This window comes from Corythoichthys intestinalis, chromosome 5 (genome assembly GCF_030265065.1).
Source record: "Corythoichthys intestinalis isolate RoL2023-P3 chromosome 5, ASM3026506v1, whole genome shotgun sequence".
Lineage (NCBI taxonomy): Eukaryota > Metazoa > Chordata > Actinopteri > Syngnathiformes > Syngnathidae > Corythoichthys > Corythoichthys intestinalis.
Window position 1 is genome coordinate 37609124 of NC_080399.1, and position 20858 is coordinate 37629981.

Consider the following 20858-nt stretch of genomic DNA (forward strand, 5'->3'; position numbering starts at 1 on the left):
GGACTTGGAGCAATAGCATCTTTAATAAAAGTATAATAACGCCTCGGTCTCATAGAGCGCTTTTTAGGACACTCAAAGTGCCCAGCTGCTACTACATTAGGACATAAAACTACAGTAACATAGTACACTCACCGCTGTCTTGCTTCCTTTTCTCCTCTTCTTTTTTCTTTCTTTTGTCGCTTCCAGAAGGATAACTTCTCTTCATTTTGGATATACGTCAATAAAAAAAAAAAAAGCCAAATCGCCGCTCACTCTCACTCTGAGTCACGTGGGGGTGTTTCGGGGGGGGTGTAGAGCGAGTGAAGGGGCCCCTTCAGGGAACGCAGACACAAGGCTTTCACTGGCTGCGTCTGCTAAATCTGTTGGCCCTCTGGGGGACCCTGCTGGCTGGGGACCCTAGGCATTTGCCTGGTTTGCCTAATGGGATGCGACGCCTCTGAAGTCAATAGAGCTGGCAGCATTGGGAGCGCGTCAAGGGATCATGAATTCCAAACTACGGGATGCTAGAAGGGCCATAACTTATCGCGGAAAGGGGTGGTTGCAATAATGCCGTCATTAACGAGTTTAACTGAAAGCTTCATTAGAAATGTATATTACGACCGGCCCAAACGACAGGTCGGCCCACCGGGAAGTGTCCCGGTCCTCCCGATTACCCACTCCGGGCCTGCAGTAAATCATCACAATTTCCCAGTATACTTATGATTGTGACCTCATCTATTTTAAATATACAGTCCCTGACAAAAGTCTTGTCGCTTATCCATTTTGTAGAAACAATTGCTAATAACCTGACTTTTAATTATTCAATTGGTTTCAGAAATGGCTCATATGAAAGCTAAGACCCTGCCAAAGGGTGTACAAAAATATATTTGTTTCACTGAAAAAAGATGTATCTTTTAATGAAGACATCAAGGTCAAATTTGGCAAGACAAAAGTTTTGTCGCCTAAAGAAAGTAGTGTGAAAATTGAACAAAAATTGTACTACTTGCCACCACCAAACTTCACTGTTTTGTGGCAAAAGGTGGATTTTTCAGATGAATCTTCCATTGAATTACACCACAGTTGCCGCAAATATTGCAGGAGACCTACTGGAGCCCGCATGGATCCGAGATTCACTCAGAAAACAGTGAAGTTTGGTGGTGGCAATATCATGGTCTGGGGTTACATCCAGTATGGGGGTGTGCGAGAGATATGCAGGGTGGAAGGCAACATAAATAGTCTGAAATATCAACAAATCTTAGCTGCCTCTTACATTCCTAACCATAAAAAGGGACAAATTCTGCAGCAGGATGGTGCTCCATCGCATACTTCAATCTCTACCTCAAAGTTCCTCAAGGCAAAGAAGATCAAGATCCCCCAGGACTGGCCAGCCTAGTCAGCAGACATGAACAGAATGAAAGAGGAAGCATGGAACAAGAATGTTGATAAACTCTGGGAGGCATGCAAGACTGCTTTCTTTGATGTTCCTGATGACTTTATCAATAAATTGTATGAATCCTTGCCGAACCGCATGGATGCAGTCCTTCAAGCCCATGGAAGTCATACAAAATATTCAATTTGGATCTCACAGTACCACTACTTAAATCGCTGTACCACTACTTAAATCGCTTATGTTATCTAACATATTTTTGTATTTGAAGTACATTTTTTGTTCAATTTTCATTCTTGCCAAAATTGGACCTTTACGTCTTCATTAAATGATAAATCTTTTTTCAGTGAAACAAATATATTTTTGTACATTCAACATCATTTGGGAGGGTCTTAGCTTTCATATGAGCCATTTCTGAAACCATTTGAATAATTAAAAGTCAGGTTATTAGCAATTGTTTCCACAAAATGGAAAAGTGACAAGACTTTTGTCAGGGACTGTAGTACCCTCTGCATAGGAGTGCGTGAGCTGAGAGTCTAACCTGGGATTTGTTGGTTATGAGGCAGATGTGCTTGGCAAATTTCCCACTATCTTGCACTGCAACTTGTCTTAGGCTAAAAGATGAAAAGGGTGACGTACTGTTGCCGTGTATAGGTACAGTGAATCACAAAAGTGAGTACACCCCTCGCATTTCTGCAGATATTTAAGTATATCTTTTCATGGGACAACACTGACATATGACACTTTGACACAATGAAAGTAGTCTGTGTGCAGCTTATATAATAGTTAATTTATTTTCCCCTCAAAATAACTCAAAATATAGCCATTTATATCTAAACCCCTGGCAACAAAAGTGAGTACACCAGTTAGAAACTACATACATCCTTAACCCTTTAACACCTAAGCCTATTTTCGCCGAATTTGCATGCATTTGATGTTGCCTTTATATTTCAAAGAAAAAATTGTTTACAATGGCCAAATTGGGTCCCTTTTTTCAGGACACCTTGAACTTCATGTCTAAACTGTTGTTTTCTTCACTGACCAATTATAATCCACATTTTGGACCCAAAAAGACAAAAAAATCCCAAAACCTTTTTTCAAAATTTGTAATGTTGACATCCCATTGACAACCAAACATGCTCGACCAACCATTTTGAAGCTTGATAATATTTATTCAACTTGTTAGGATAAACATTCTATAGAAAAAAATTCTATAGAAAAAAAAAGATTGAATAGTTTTATGTTTGACAATGCAACACAAACAGCAGGTATGGTCATAGGCGTTTTTGGCCTTTACACATACTATGGTCAAAACAGGTTATATATTGTGCAAAATAGTGAGAATTTTTTTTTATATATATACATCATCTAACACAAAAAAGGTTTGGAAGATATCTCTTTGTGAAGTGAAGATATCTCTTTGTGAAGTTAGGTGTTGTATTCATCACCTTATCAAAAGTATATACGTACATGCAATCGAGCTTCTCGAACACACATCTACATAAAAATGGAAAAGATTATAGTGAAGCAAAAATATACATAACATTGAAAAAAAGTATTTTTAAAAAATATTGACAAGTAGTTCAATTCAAATTTTTCAGGCATGCGACCCAATATTTTTTTTTTTTTTTTTGCGCACTCAATAAAGCTTCTTCTTGAACAGGTCACGGAGCTGCGTCACACACAACATCACACAGCCTACTCTTTTGCCGTTTGCGCGCTGCTGTCACTTCTACTCGCCGAGACGCCGATTCATCAGAGGAAAACAACGATAAATACGACTCATCTTCTTCCTTGAGTTAATGGAAATAATGCATTAGCTTGTGCTAAATGTAGTTTTAGATTCATTCTGCACGTTTCAAAGTCGCTCGCGACAAACCAACCGGCCGTTGCTTGCGTCGCATGCCTCCCTTTCAACAGTTGGCGCCTCGCTTGGAAATTTATTAAAAATGATCACATTCGGTTTGTCCTTCTTGACATCACAACGACTCTTGGGATAAGTAGTCTTTTGTGCTGCTTTCGGTTTTGAAAAAGGACTAGAAATGATGGAAATATGGAGATTGATACATGGTCCATGCAGCGTTTTAATGCACATTTATGAGTGCAATAAAACTCAAAAACTCAAATGACATTATCTCCCGTTTTTCTTGGCCGATTGACTTCAAATAAAAACTGATGTGGACATCAACTTCCGCACTTTCAAACGAGACCAACCAGCGGCACGTGGGTGATGTAATTACAGCGTGACGAAGCTTCAAAGACGATATGCGTAAACGCGTCGCTGCCGACACGTTCGGTGTTAAAGGGTTAAATGTCCAAATTGAGTACTGCTCTTTATTTTCCCTATAAAATGTCATGTGACTTGTTACAGGAGTGCTGTCAGCATTGCTGCAGAGATTGAAGAGGTGGGGGGTCAGCCTCAGACCATACGCCGCACTCTACATCAAATTGGTGTGCATGGCTGTCACCCCAGAGGAAGCCTCTTCTGAAGACGGTACACAAGAAAGCTCGCCCGTCTCATCAGACCATAGGACATGGTCCAGTAATCCATGTGCTTTGTTGACATGTCTTCAGCAAACTGTTTGCGGGCTTTCTTGTGTACCGTCTTCAGAAGAGGCTTCCTCCTGAGGTGACAGCCATGTGCACCAATTTGATGTAGTGCGCGGCGTATGGTCTGAGGCTGACCCCCTACCTCTTCAATCTCTGCAGCAATGCTGACAGCACTCCTGTAACGAATTACATGACATTTTGGAGGGAAAATGATCAGCAGTACCCAATTTGGACATTTAGGGATGTACGTAGTTTCTAAGGGGTGTACTCACTTTTGTTGCCAGGCATTTTGATAATAATGGCTATATTTTGAGTTATTTTGAGGGGAAAATAAATTAACTCTATTATATAAGCTGCACACAGACTTCTTTTCATTGTGTCAAAGTGTCATTTTGTCAGTGTTGTCCCATGAAAAGATATACTAAAATATCTGCAGAAATGCGAGGAGTGTACTCACTTTTGTGATATTCTGAATATTTACATTATATATTATATAGACGCTGTATATCAATGAAGCCTGTTTTATCCTGAATGGAAAATGTGTGGTTTGACAAGTATTCCTGAGAGATTAAACTATGGAATTTTAGCATGAGTGAAAATGGGAGTTTATTTATGTACACTATTGAGAGGTATTTTATGGATGCACTTTTGGGGCATCTATAAAAGACTCTACGTCAATTCTGTCATCACGCCTTTGGTGTTATGTGGGCGCAAGATGAGTTAAAGCACTGCAAATGTGGTTCCTTTCAGGAACGGTGATGGAAATGCAATGTTCTCTACTTTTATCTTTACAATCATAAGATAATTCAATTCTTTTGTGGTTGAGTTGAGAGAGAAAATGGAACGTAAGAAATAGTTTTGGAAATTCCTCTAGAAATCAAGCAGGGTGAGGCAGTTATTATGCTCCTCACCTCTGGAACAAATTACCTGTAGGTCAAACAGTTGGCTCCTCATCAGGGCTAAAAACCCTATTGTTTACTACAGCGTATTCATAACTGCCCTTCGCTCAAATTTTAAGTATTATGAATTTTATTTCTGTTCCCTGATTTAATTTTTGGGGTTTTTAACTGTCCTAATGACTTTATGTGACTATTGTTTATTTTTCTGTGTGTGTTTCCATTTCTCTTGATGATTTTCATGTGATGTAAAGGCCTTTGAATTACCTATACAAATAAATTTGCCGTGTTTTGCCTATAAACAATCTTCAAGTTAAGTCACATTCATTACCACTTAAAGGGATCCACGGATAGAAAGACTTGTAGTTCTTAAAAGATAAATGTTATTATGAGTTAAAATAATCTCATATGAAAATCCCTCTTGATGTTTTTGATTTTTTTACCATTTGTAAAATTAGTTTAGCTAGTAGGTCGCCATTTTTGTTGGTGTTGGAGGGCGAGTCCATGTAACCATGTCACATGGTTACGCTGCCAGGCTTCCAGGGTATGATCTAGCAAAAACATGTCATCTGTTGGACTCAAGAGGAACATTAGTAAGCATGACAGCACTGTCGATATTTCACAAAATAGTGTTGATGAGAAAAAGGGGGGGGGGGTGTTCTGCCAAAAAGTACAACACCAGCGAAACGTCCTACAAGAGGTGAATTTGACACCCGAAGTTCTACCGTGCGCTGTCAGCTTGTTTTGTTTAGATGCACACAGGTAGAACTTACTAAAGAAAATACTGTATCTAAAAACGGGAGAACTATATCAAATGAGGGTGGCTTAAATACACTGCGTGACTAATGTGGTCAACAGACCAACAATCTACATGACTAATGGGGTCAGCAGATCAACAATCTGCTTTAAAGCTACCATATGAAAACACTGTGCTTAAAAGTATGAGAGGGAAACACATGCAAAAAGTATTTTGAGACAATGAAAAGGTAATAAAGGACTAAATAAAAACAATATAAGTACTGTCCATTTACCATTCAGTAAGTACTTACCGCTTTTAACCGATGTGCGCATGCGTTAGACGTCTCGCCACGTAGAAGGAATTGCGCCCTCCGTAGGTAAAAACATGTACTAAACATTATAGATTTTTTAATCACTGGCAATGACTTATGTATTTCTAATAAGATATTTTAGTAAAAGAGAACAATTGTGGCTTATTAGAGCCTACAAGTGTAAGTCCGAGGTTCCCTTTAATCACGACAGTGAGACAGTAAGTCCTCATCAGATGTCAAGGCCATCAATACTAGGCATAAAAAGACCACAAAGTAACACAATACAGTAGTCAAGGTGAGATATAAAAAAACCATGTATAAGTCATGGTCAGTATAGTTTTAACATGCAACTGAAAAGATGTGTCACATGTACTACCACATGCAGAGCGGCTTTGGGAATGGTGTTATTTTCGAAACCAAGAGTGGTGCCCTAAACCCTTAATAGGGTGATCATTCACTGCCTAACCCTTCCAGTCAAAATGGATTGGACGTCAAATTCCGTTAATGGCACTGAAACATGAGAATTTACAGCCACTGCTTCTAGTTTAGATAAACTGGATGTCTATCGTTGTCACTGTCAGGCAATGAGTTACTGTGAAATTAAATCAACAACTTCAGAGTGTTATTGGCAGCCACGTGTCTATTTTTTTATTTTATTTAATTGGTTTTATTAACATGTAATTCGTTTAAACATTTATATTAAAAAACATATATATATAAACGTAGATTAAAAATATAAATGAAACACTGAATAGGTAATATGTAAGAAATATAAATATGTAAGATAATATAAAACCAATATATAACATACCTTAATGGGGTTGAGACGCGAGCCTGCTTTTAGCCAGACCAATCAACATGTCAGTTTTTTCAAGATTTTGAAAAAAAGTTACAAGGCATCCATTAGTCACTACAGTGGAAAGTGTGAATAAAAACTAAATGACATTAGACAGAAATGCATTAAATTTAAGACACTTTTAATTTGATTTTTTTTTTTTTTTTTAGTTATTAACATGCCATTGATGACGGGGATGTCCGATTCATTTTTACTGGATTTTATTTCATTCCTAGTCAAAATGATTTTGACGTCTAGTGTTGTCAATAACAGTCAATGAATTAAGTGAGTGCTCTACAAGAACAAAAACCAGTAACACTTTGCAATAAGGGTCCCTTAATTAACATTAGTTAATGCATTTTTAGACATTAACTCATGTTTGAGTAATATGACAATAATTCATATAATCCCTTATCTAACATTTATTAATACGTTAATTAACATGAATTAGTGCATTAAGTTAATGCATTAGGTAAACATTATTTATTGTTTTAAAATGCATTAAGTAACGTTACAATAATTCATATAATCCCTGATCAAACATTTAGCTAATATTTCAATTAACATTAGTTAATGCATTACCAGACGGTAACTAACAGTTTGGTAACCCTAAAAAAATATAGGCCTATATAGGTTTAGGGTTTGTTAACTTAAGCATTTATAATTTCTTAGTTAAGGGACACATGTGCTACACTTTACAATAAGGGTCCAAAAAGCATTCAGTAATGGTTAATAAAGGTTAAGGGGGGAGGGGGAACTTCAGCATGTATAATTTCTTAATTAAGGGACACATGTGCTACACTTTACAATAAGGGTCTAAACACATTCCGTAATGGTTAATTAAGGTTAAGTAATACCTATGAGGTAGGTTCACGTGAAATAATACCATACTGAAGGTTAGGTTATAATATATACTGTATAATACATTACTTAACATTAATTCACATATAAATTAGTGCATTAATAAATAGCTATTAATGTATACTGCTACTAGTAAGTGATTGTTATTTAAAATGAAAAATATTGCTCCTCGAGTCCTTGGGTGCTGCTAACCTAAGTATGGTATTATTTTATGTGAACGTACCTCATAAGTATTACTTAATCTTAATTAACCATTACTGAATGTTTTTGGACCCTTATTGTTAAGTGTAGCACATGTGTCCCTGAACTAAGAAATTATAAATGCTTAAGTTGAGTGAGGAAATGAACTTTTTTCATTCCTCACAGTGTAAATGCTATGTGGACTGGATAGAAGAATGTAGCAAGTGATTTGCGGCATCTGGCCCTACTTTGCCTAAAGCCGATTTACAGTCAAAAGAGCCATCCGACACTGTGGAGATTCCGACCGTTGTGGTATCACAGGTGAAAAAAGAATGAGTGCAGACTTCAGAATTTCCGATTTGTATATTTTCTCACATGGTTCAACTTCACACCCCAAACCATCTCCCAAGAAACAAGTGGCATGCTTTTAGCCCAATCCTATACATTAACAAATGGTAAGCACAAGCATATGGTGGAAACTCAAAAGGCCTTTTTAATGTGTCTAATGGAAAACGGTCACAGACAATTACACGGTAAGCCATAGGCAGAGTTTGATTTTGGGGGGGGCAGGGGGTGGGAAACGACGATGCAGTGTCAGCAATAAAATTAACTTACAATATACATATATGTATGTATATATATATATATATATATATATATATATATATATATATATATATATATATATATATATATATATAAAATGTGCGTGTGTGTGTATACAGTCATGTGAAAAATAGGACACCCTATTAAATATTCAGTTCTTTATTAAGAAATGTTCACATATCAGTGTCTGATCTTGTTTATCACTGGAAAAGTGATTTAATTGTAGGTAAACAACAAAAATTAACATTGTTTTACTCATTCAACAAATATATCAACAAAATGGTAAATGGTGTTATACTTATATAGCGCTTTTCCACCTTTCAAGGCGCTCAAAGTGCTTTACACTATTTCACTATTCACCTACTGGTGACGCAGCACCAGGAGCAACATGGGGTTCAGTATCTTGCTCAAGGATACTTAAAATGCATATTATAACTAAGGAAAACGTTAGGATACCCAACCACCTTAAAAGGTGGCTGAAATAACCTAAGTGAGACGCTTTTTGTAGCTATCTACCAGTCTTTGACATTGGTCTGAAGAAAGTTTGCTGTACTCCTCAACGCAGAATACTTTCAGCTAGAGATGTCCCGATCCGATATTTGGATCGGATCGGACGCCGATATGGGCAAAAAAATGCGCATCGGTATCGGATCGGCCGACACGGAAAAATTCCGATCCAGACTTCCGATCCAGTTTTTTTTTAAAATCCGATCCGTGTTTTCCAGGGCACCGATATACATAATCCATTTCAGTTTTTGTATCGGTTTCCCTAAAATCCGGTCCACATTTTACGGCACTCCTTCAACACACTACATTACCGTCTCCCAGTTCACCGAGAGACTTTATCGGTAAAAACGTCAGCTGTGTGGGATCATTTCACCTTAAAGGACGACAAAGACGAAGAGGCAAAGTGCAACATATGCCACAATAAAGTCAAGCGTGGTGGTAAAGCTGTAAGAAGTTTTAATACAAACAACCTAATCAAGCATTTAGCGACAAACAATGTAAGAAGTATGGTAAGAAAACCGAAGACAAAAGGTCCCACGCAACTAACACTGGCAGAAACTTTTGCTATGCGTAACAAACTGGCACTCGACAGTTCCAAAGCCCAGGGAATAACAAGAGTCATTGCTGAAGAATTCATTCTGGATGACGAGCCATTATCTCTCGTAAGTAAAGACGCACCATCCAACACTATATTGACGATCAGCAAAGGATGTAACTAAAAAAAGACAGTTTACAGTGTGGGCTATTACGCAGTCGTTTTTCCTCTACTATTTGATCACTTATAGGAAGGCAGGTTCGCTGGAGGTCAAAATGTCTTTGGATGGCCAAAATAAAAAAACACCTCGTCGTGATCAGCAATCTTGTTGTTTACATTTGCTTGGAACGCTTTGAGGTCGGAACTGGTACCATCCGAGTGGGATAAATCCGACTTCCCACTTCTCTGGAATGCAGCATAAACAGAATGCTTGTCTAATAGATATCATATGTATATAGAACTAGATGCATTATGACAGACTCGACGCCGTTAGCAACACCTGCATTGAAAACTACGTGCGTTAGTAAACAGCCGCCATCTTAAAGAAGACTTCCCTTGTAGGCTGTTGTAGTTAACTTTCCAAGCGAACCTAATTAACTTTTTATCTAAAATACTCCTAAATCGGCAAAATCTTGACTGGAATCTATCTTCAAAACAGTTTAAAAACTTTGACATGTCAAAAGTAGACAAAAGTGAAATGATGGAATAACGGGAGCAATTTTAACAACTTTAACAGTTGAGTCGCAAAATTAAATTAATTGAATGTAGTTTAAAGCTGCTGATACAGAATGGGGACTTGAGTATTTTATTTACTGTTTTAAAATGTTAACTTGATACTGAAATAGTCGTTTATTTAAACCTGAGAGGCTTTTTATACAATTTTTGTAACTAATGCACGAAACATTAAAAGCATCTAATAGCTTGGGAAGTTTGTGGGATTTTCCACCGACAGTTTACAATATTATTTGCACGTTTTACTGACTGACTATGCCATTTCTGTTTGTTATTTAGAATGTTTTGTGTTTGTCAATGAATAAACAGGTCAGTTTCTTGTTACCAACCATTGTGTGTTATTCAAACTCACCTAATTCAGCTGGCTAGTTGTTCTCAAGAGTACTAAAACCCTTTTCAACATGAGTCTGACAACTAAGTAAGGAGGCTAAATAACTTTAAACTTTAATACATGCTCAGATAGGCCGGTATCGGTATCGGCCAGTATCGGTATCGGATCGGAAGTGCAAAAACCTGGATCAGGACATCCCTACTTTCAGCTGTGAGATTTTGAAGGGTTTCTTGCATGTACATCCCGTTTCAAGTCACCCCACAGCATCTCAATGGAATTAAGACCTGGGCTTTGACTTGGCCATTCCAGGACTCTCCATTTCTTTTCAGCCAGTCCTTGGTGGATTTACTGGTATGTTTTGGGTCATTGTCATGTTTCAGGGTCCAGTTTCGCCTCAGCTTTAATTTTTTCACAGATGATCTCACATGTTCCTTAAGCACCCCCTGAGACACGATAGAATTCATGGTGGATTCTATGATGGTGAGCTGGCCAGGTCCTGCTGCATCAAAGCATCTCCAAACCATGACACTTCCACCTCCATGCTTCACAGTTTGTATGAGGTTGTTTTCCTGGAATGCTGTTTTGGGTTTACGCCAAACATGTTCTCTGTTCTGATGTCCAAATAGTTTTAGATTAATCTGTCCAATGAACATTATTCCAGAAGTCCTGGTCTTTGTCTACATTTGCTCTGGCAAACTTAAGTCTGGTCTTCATGTTCTTCGTGGAGAGCAAAGGTTTCCTCCTTGCACACCTTCCACTAAGGTTAAACTTGTGAAATCGGTTTCTAATGGTAGAGGCATGCACTTTCACATCAACAATAGCAAGAGCCTGCTGTGGGTCCAGCGATGAAATTTTTGGAGACTTCTTTTAGCATCCGCGGTCTGCTCTCGGGGTGAAGTTGCTTGGACGGCCATACCTGGGAATGTTGGCAGTTGTTTTGAATGTCCTCCACTTGTAGCCTATTGTTCGGACAGTGGAAAGGCTGGTCAAATATTCTTTTTAAGATCTTTTACAATCCCTTACCAGACTTATACGCGTCTACAATCTTCTTTCTGAAGGCTTCACACAGCTCCTTTGATCTCACCATGATGTTTTCACTCCAACAGACAGTAAGTGTTGAAAGTATTCTTCGTTGAGGAGTGGGGCAAACTTTCTTCAGAGCGATGTCAAAGACGGTAGACGGCTACAAAAAGCGTCTCACTGAAGTTATTTCAGTAAAAGGGGGTAACAATAGCTATTAGGTGATAATTTAAAACCTAACTTTTTCCTCAGAATATGCATTTACCTTGATAAATTTGGTTTATTGAGTAAAACAATGTTAATTTTTGTTGTTTATCTACAATTAAATCACTTTCTTTTCCAGAGATAAAGAAAAACAAGATCAGACATTTATATGTGAATATTTATTAAGAAAAAAAAAACGGAATATTTAATGGGGTGTCCTAATTTTTTCACGATTGTACATATACACACACATTTCGACACTGTTCGTGTGCAATCCTCCGTTCAAGCTCAGTTGTTGTTGAAGCCTTTGAAAGCTCGAAGTCTAAAGAAGTTCTAAATATCCATCTTGCCTCCACAGGTATTGTTTTGGCTAAGCAAAAGCAAAACAACTGACCGTCTCTAAGGCTACGTTCACACTACAGGTCTTAATGCACGAATCCGATTTTTTCGTGTTTTTCCGACTCGAGTGAGGCATTAACTTTACGGTCTGAACATGACAAGTCGCATAGAACTGGACTATTTCAAATCCGATCTGGGTCACTTTCGTATGTGGTTCAAATCCGATCTGGGCCACATTTTTCCAGACTGTCGCGGCGATCTGTACTGTCCACTCTCTCAAATCGGAATTCATGCTGCAATTACGTCATCAAAAAGCGAGAGAGACGCCACGGTAGCGGTGCAGCTGTGCGTTATTAGCGCCTAGCTTGCCTTGAGCATGGCTTTTTAGGAAGGGTCGGACTTGACAACAGTCATAAGAAAAATAAAAATGGGTTGAGGATAAGCCTGAGAATGATTGGTTTTCTGTCTGCTCCATATAAGCAATATTTCAACATTGCTTACACGGCCGAGAGTCGGGGCAAACTGCCCGTATGTGTGTGTGACATGCACGGACAGTGCGTGCATGCTATCGATCCATATACTTTGAATATAAACCTAAACTGGGATTATTTATGTCTGTTATTTGTGTCCTCTTTTTAAAAAGCAAAATATGATATCCCTGGAATGACAGTGTTCGGCCATTCCTTACTCCGCGGCGAAAAATCTACACAATGTTCAGCGCGCTTGCGCAACCATCCGCACGGATGCGCACATCGGTTAGAAGCTATTTTTGTTTTCATTTCGTTTTTTTTGCAACCTTTTCATTGCTTCAAAGATACTTTTTGATTGTATTACCCTCTAATACTTTTAACCATTGCTTTTTTTGTATTAGCTTTGAAGCAGTAGACCACACTAGTCACGTACGTATTTAAACCGTCCTTATTTGATATAATTACATTTAAGTATTTTCTTAAGGCATTTTTTTAGTACATTCTGCCTGTATGCATCGAAACAAAACAAGTTTAGAGCGCACGGTAGTACTTTAGGTGTCAAATTCGACTAATGTAGCACGTTTTGCCGATGTAGCAGATATTGGCAGAACAACGGATGACAGCCAGCATGTGTGGTCATTTGTTTTGATGCTTCTGCGCATGCGGGTCGTCTTGCTCAGCGCGTGTCGGACTGCGAATTAGTGCGCATGCGTAATAATTGAATGGTCTCAATGGACAAAGGCAATCTGAACGGGCACGCCAAAAAAAGATATGACAAAAAATCGGATTTGTGCATTAAGACATGTAGTATGAACCTAGCCTAAGATGGTAGTCACATGATCTGTTCGAAAAATTATTTTGACCCATTATGAAATACTTTGTAGGATTCTTGTTCATTTCATTCATTTTTGTTGTTCATTTTGTTGCTTTACAACCTTTATAGACAACATTTTAATGGTTAGGTCTTTTACTTTACGCTTAATCTTCGAGTTAGCGGGTATATATAACTCCGCCCTGCTAGCCTAGACAGCCTGTTCCCTGCAGAGCCGCTGGATTACAAATGTTGCTGTTCATACCAGAATTATTGACGCACAATGCTAAGTCTTAAAAACTTGAAATCAGAACCTGAAAACCAAGCCAACACTATTATGGCATGGGTCATCGGTGATTCTCTCGTGCAGATGTTTTTTTTTTATTGGTATGCTAAGCAGGCACTACTGACTCGCTCTAGCGTAGCTTTTCTGGAGCCTTGAACAAAACGCACAGAATTTGTTGAAATGAACTCCACCGACTAATTAAACCCCCGCTGACTTGAATATTAAGCATGATGTCAACAATTTTGAACTTCCCCTTTAAAATTACTTTATAGGACAGTCAATTACATGCAATGACATTTTTCGGACACTGGGGAGGCATTGCCCCCGCCACCCCAATCTCTGCCTATGCGGTTAACTACTTTTACGTAACGTATTCAGGGACAATGGACTGCTGTCGTGATTAGGGGAACACCAAAGGACAAATCAACAGTCAATCACAACAACACATAGCCTACTGTCCATGTAGAAATAAAATCAAGTGTATTTATAACCTTTACTTACAAGTGAGTTAAGAGGATAATTGTTTTGTATGTGACTTACGGTATCTTTCTGAAATTTCAATATGCAGCACCTGTGATTGTTACTAAGCATTGCACCATTCAAATTCGTGTTATAACCTTATGTTGTTATCATATAGCTGTTGCGCACAAACATCAAAATCAACACGATATCATGTTTTGTTGCCAATCCATGTTCTATAAATAAATGTAAATCTAAATGACAGAATACAGCATTAGCTATCTACTAACTAGACAAAAAGTCTAGTTGAGGACTGTGCTTATATCATCTTCCCGAACTATTTTTCAAATATCTGCAAGCCAGCACTGGTGATATTTAATTATACCATTAGATAACTCGGCAGTTTAAAAGTGTTCATTTTCACCATTTCAAACTGCTTACTATTTACTAAATAAAAAACGAAGTGGGAACAGACTGATCTTATCCCCCTGAAATCCGCACCAGTAAGAATCTAAGCCGTTTTAAATCACGGTTAAAGACCCACTCTTACCCAGACGAGGGTAGCCTGGTTTTATTCCTTAAAGGTTTTAATGCCTTAGATTTTGTCGCTTTTATTGTTTTATTTGCTGTTTTGCCTCTTGTTTTTTTTCTTTCCCGGGGAAGCCTCCGTCAAAGGCAGCATTCAGCACCTGGTCCAAGTCGTCGGCGGTGACAAAGTCCAGGTCGTACCGCACCTTTAAAGGAAGCTCGTCCAGGTCCTTCTCATTGCGTCGGGGCAAGATGACACGCTTGACTCCCGCCCGGTGCGCTGCCAGAACCTTGTCTTTGATACAGCCCACCTAAGGAGGACCCAAAAATATTGGATTCAACCGAAACACAAAATCTTTTTTTTTTCTTTCCACAACACCCTGCACTGAAAAATTGTTTTATTAAACAGTTTTTCAGTTGTAGGCTGAAACGTGCAATTCTTTAATTTCGCCAGTTCTATTCTAAGAGAATAACTCGATTAAAAATAACGATGTTACCATAGCCGATAATGTTTTCTCGTGACTCTAATTTATTATATTTCTAGGGTTACATAGTTATCACTGTTGTCAACAAGGCATAGTCAGGTGGTTTCTTATAAAAGGTGTTATTTAATCGTTTTCGGGAATTCTTTTAAAGGTGTTAAAAAAATACTACAAAAAGTGACAAAATTGACATTCACACATTTGACAATTTGACATACAGTAACTCCATTAAAAAAGTGACAGGCTTAATAATGAAAATAGATAATTAGTCTTCCTTTCTTGAACTTTAATCCATGGGAACTATAAAATGATAAACGAAATTAACATTTGAGTGCTAATTTTTTTTTTTTTTTGTACATGAGAGAGGGCTTATTTTTATAATGGATTAATAGGACGATTAAATAAACGATTAATTGGATAAATGTCACTTTTTTCAATTACCTTCAAAATTTAACTTCTTGTTTTAGGCATGCTGTAACAATGAGACAAAATGAGGATTATTTCCTTCAGAAATATTTTATTAGTTTACTGACTTAACTGTAGTCTATAACTGTACTGTTTTAAGTACAAAAACCTGTTAAAAATTTTAATAAAGGTCCTCAAATATATAAAGAATTTCTGAGTAGTACACAAATCTTGTTCATTCAAATGAAAAAAAAAGTGCTTCTGATCGAATCGACATGTTTTTTCTTGTGGGCAAAGTGCTGGTATAAATTGTGTCAATGACTCATTTATTTTCTTCAAACAAATTAAACAAAATCCAATAATGAGGAGGCAGACTAATAAATCAATTTTCGTTATCCAACAGTTATTGATAACAATCTAAATTCAAAGCACCCTCTCTTGTATGACAAGAGTTTGTGTTGAAAGCAGACTAACGTTTTATATGAATGGGTTCACGTGTGTGGTTTCTTTATTAAATAAAAAAAAAAAAAAAAAAAAAAAAAATTAAACACAGATAATGCAGACCCATGGAAATGTAGTCCAGTCAATACACACGTAGTAGGCCGTGTGCCAACTAAACATTATTACAAATTACTATCACGATGATTGTCGTTGACAAATTGTGAGTCCCACTCAATTGTTATTCTCATTCAATGTTCTAGAATGCACGTAAACAATAACCAAAATAAACTGAAAAACGATTCAACCAGCATGTTTCCAAAAGCAGCAGTTCAAAACTACATTTCCTATAATGCCTAGTGCGGCTTAGCTAACTGACAGCTATCCTATTAGCGAGCAGCGGTAGCCGAAGCAAAATCAAACATTGCTATAAAAGTTTACAATCATCGGCAGTGCAACGATGCAACGCCAAACAGGATTTTAAAGATCACACCAATACAAAGCTCCGACAGAAGTAGGGTTGCCCCTTTCAGAAATAGAAATAAGGGACGCCCCCCCTCGCGCCCAAAGCCTTACTGGCGAAAAAAGGGGCATCCCCAAAACTCCTAAAATGCATAGAAATTTATGTATTTTTAGATGAGAAAACTGTATTGTGCACTTTGTGGGCATGGCAGTTTCCTTGCAGCAGATTGTTTTTTTTTTTCTGCAGGTTAGTGAAAACGAAGTTGTGAATATCGTGATTAACATTTGTGTTGTCGGCACTGAATCCGGTCACGCGATGCATTGACAAGCCAAATTTCTTAAGGGAATGTTCCAGGATAGCTACAATTCCAGCAGCTGACTCCTCTGCATTCTCTATGAAGTCCAGCATTTTGTTGGTGAGCCCAGACTCTGGACTGAAGTACTGGACAGCAAGGAGAACATCTTCCTGCTCAATTTATTCGAGGCATCGGTCTGTATGGAAAATGGGATGGGTGACGTCAAGATCTTAAGCACATCACCCACTGCCTTTGGACCCAGGACTTGTTTCAACAGTGCCTCTTGCTTGTTCTCCCCAAAGTCATTTTCTTCACCATTTTGGAATCACATAAAAATCTTCTGATTGAGCCTGTGTCCACAGTCAGCACTATTGTAGGTCTGGCTGGCTACGTTTTACTGTGTGGTATACCTGTGTCACCTCAGCTGCAGTAATTTAGAGGGTAGGAGTGGGATGATGTCAAATTCACTATCAATCAATCAATAGATAGCATATATTTGCAGTAGGACTATTTATTCAGTGTTTATTTGCTGTTAATCTATTAGGAATAATTCCAAATGAGTAGCATTAGTTAGCGTAACAAAATAACATGTTCTTTATGGGTACATAAATTCATTCCATATTGATTGATAATAAATGCATGTTTCAAAAAAAAAAAAAAAAAAAATCAACATTCCTAAAAATAATCAACCATAGTAGCAACTGAAATAGCCTAGCTATGCTCCTATCAAGGCAAGATGAAGGTAAATATAAATATAGCCTATATGTTATGAATATACAAGAGCATAATAATATATCAAATCAAGCTCAGGGGATATTTCAGGTACAAAGAATTGTGACGATGGCTCTTCTGGGATCTTATATTCCGTTTGTGGAGGTCCCCTGCAGCATGCTGTTTTACACTTCCGTGAGACACTGCAAAAACTTTCCTGCCTGCCTTGCAGTTCGCGTTATAATCATCATCAGTGACTCTATCGAGCCACTCCAGTCTATTTTTTGGAGACGTTTCCCCTTTTGAGGATGACGTGGGGTGTCCTGAACTACTAATGTTGAAGAGACATTAGTTTTGAAAATGCGCGGGGCGGTACACTGAGCAGAGAGAGCGAGGTAACTAGGCAACGAACCCGGAAGTGGAGCGCAATGCGGGGCAGACAGCAGCGGGCAGGCAGATAACTATCTTGCTGTCTTTAATATCTCCGGCCCTTTTTGTTCATTATTGTTGGCTCAGTGGTCACTCATGAGCGCAGGTGTGTGTTTGTGTGTGACAGACGTGCATGGGCTGGGCGCACTGCCGCCCGCCACGCAGGAGCCGTGGGTCACGCGGGGTCGACCCATGGGACAATTGTGAAATACTGAATAAACTGCGTTCCGTATTGGTTCAATACAGAACGCAACTTCTAATTCCCAATTACAGAACGATTCCGTATTTCAAGGGACGGGTGGCAAGCCTAGACAGAAGTCAACAGTTGCCAAAAAGTTTAGCAAGTGTACATACCGATAGCCTGTGAGCTCCTGCCGTGACGAAGGTTTGTTTGTGAATGACAATTGATAGTTAACGCGATGAAAAAGCTAGTCTGTGACTGCGCAAATTTGTATCCAAAGTGGACTAAAGGTACTTTCGCCTTGGTTGCTCTTTTAGGTACATCAGCATTTGATTATATAGGTAATGATAGTAATAAAAGTCTTAACAACTGGGCAGAATCTCTGGGAACATGTCAGTCAGTCAATTTCAAAACACGCTAATTGGTCCCGTGAAAAATAATGAAAACTTGGCATTTTCAGAAATTTATGAAACCCCGCTGGACGCGCCGAACAGGATATGAAAAGTGGACATGTCTGGGCAAGAGATGACGTTTGGTCACCCTAAGCATGATCACTAACTTGCTTAGCGCTCCGTGCTAGGTAGTAACGTCTCATCAACAAAGGATCCCAACAATACAATTCGCTTCATTTACTCACCTCTGACAGAGGCACACTGGACCTAACATCACAAAAATCTAACTCCCGACACTTCGTATTATTATTGATTGAGCAACCCAACCTGAGTGCAGCAGTGAACTCTCTCTTATTTTAATCACTGGAGCGCGCACGCAGCCTCACTTTGCACACGAGACAAGGACCCAAACGGGACTGCGCTTACCATAATTTCCCGAATATAACGCACACTTTTTTTTCCCCAAAATCAACTTGTAAAATCATGGTGCGCATTATAAACGGGTACATGGCTGGAGACAGAAATATATATGTATTACATATACAGTGGGGAGAACAAGTATTTGATACACTGCCAATGGGTTTTCCCATATATATAAACCGATTTTTTTTAATTGACACGGCCACGTTTTGTTGAAGAAATGTATGCGGCGACCTGTTGCCGACCATTACGGTACGTAACGTCACCATTTTGTTTCGGTAATACTTCACTCTAATCGGCCAAATGATTTTGTCCGTGTTAAACTCTGCTTTTTTCACTCTTCAAAAAGCACAGAATTTAGTTTCTTGAACTCATTCGAGTCAACGTTTATTGCAGCTCCGCAACTCGGACCATAAAAAACGTAACACAACACAGACTTACTGTGTCCATCAACTATATCTGTCCCTGAGGAAACTCAAACACAAATAACAATAGTTCCTATTGTTACTGTCGTGTTGACAGCGATGAGCTCTCACGGATTTCCGACTTAAACATTCTGAGTTTCATTTTACCGTATCAATCCATGAAAGAAACATTTATTCATCATGATGAATCGAGCAAGTTATACAGCAGCCTTTAAAAGAAAAGTCACATCTGTTTTGTTTTCTCCTAGATTCTGGTAAGTTGGAGAAGTTGTCAAATCATATTATTACCGTAAATATTGCCAGTTTATGGTAATGTTTTGAACTACCAATGTGCTATGCTTGTGCTGTGTTTCACCAGTCAGTGAAATGACATTTCTGTATATGTACACGAGCTCTGTTTTCTTGTATTCTTCTATTTATTGGTGCTAAAATTAGGGTGCGCGTTATAAACGGGTACAATAATTTTCCCTAGATTTTACAAGTAAATTTGGGGTGCGCATTACACACAGGTGCGCCTTATATTCGGGAAATTACGGTAGTTGCCGGCAAAAATTGATGATCAAATTCATTGGCAACTAATTTATTATTCGATAATTGTTGCAGCCTTACTACTAGCCTTTTCCAGTTCAAATGGATTGAGCGTTGTTCACCGTCAATGGCAGCCAATGATTTAACACTCTCCAGGACAACGAATAGAAATCATAAGCAAAAACCCACCGGAAGAACCGAGCCTCTCAGAGTGATTTCGCCTGTCATTGCAACATCCGATCGGACCAGTCGCCCGCTGAACAAAGAAGCCAGGCAGGTAACTATCGTAACACCAGCAGAGGGGCCATTCTTGGTCACTGCTCCAGTGGGAAAGTGAAGATGGATGTCTGTCCCTTCCATAGGGTCTGACCCCCCCGTCACTGTTTCAACATAAATAAAAAAATAAAAATAAAAAAAAAACAGACAATACACAGTATAAATGACATTCATGTGAAAGATGGTTGCAAAGTATTCAAGTACGCAAAAGGCCAATTTTTTTAGACCTTGATAATGGAGAAAGTAAAGGAACGGAGCAATGCTATTTTGTCATGCCAGTTTGACCCATGCACATTCAGTGGGGCAAATAAGTATTTAGTCAACCACTAATTGTGCAAGTTCTCCAACTTGAAAAGATTAGAGAGGCCTGTAATTGCCAACATGGGTAAACCTCAACCATGAGAGACAGAATGTGGAAAAAAACCAGAAAATTACACTGTTTGATTTTTAAAGAATTCATTTCTATAATATAGTGGAAAATAAGTATTTGGTCACCTACAAACAAGCAAGATTTCTGGCTGTCAAAGAGGTCTAACTTCTAACGATGTCTAACGAGGCTCCACTCGTTACCTGTATTAATGGCACCTGTTTAACTCATTATCGGTATAAAGGACACCTGTCCACAAACTCAGTCAGTCACACTCCAACCTCCACTATGGCCAAGACCAAAGAGCTGTCGAAGGACACGAGAGACAAAATTGTAGACCTGCACCAGGCTGGGAAGACTGAATCTGCAATAGGTAAAACGCTTGGTGTAAAGAAATCAACTGTGGGAGCAATTATTAGAAAATGGAAGACATACAAGACCACTGATAATCTCCCTCAATCTGGGGCTCCATGCAACAGCT

General features: G+C 38.5%; 1 protein-coding gene across 4 annotated transcripts in view; it reads right to left on the reverse strand.

Annotated features, from left to right (window-relative positions):
• Positions 1-7867: 7867 nt before the first annotated feature.
• lonp2 (lon peptidase 2, peroxisomal) overlaps positions 7868-20858 on the reverse strand; it is a 74463-nt gene continuing 61472 nt past the window's right edge. For 2 of the 4 annotated variants that reach the window (XM_057835934.1, XM_057835933.1), the window contains 2 exons: positions 19924-20114; positions 7868-14876 (listed from right to left, as the gene is read on the reverse strand). In XM_057835934.1, coding sequence (XP_057691917.1) covers positions 14649-14876; positions 19924-20114 — 419 coding nt within the window. In that variant the 3' untranslated portion in view covers positions 7868-14648. The remainder of the gene's footprint in view (positions 14877-19923; positions 20115-20858) is intronic. The other 2 variants (XM_057835935.1, XM_057835932.1) reach the window with 1 other exon arrangement.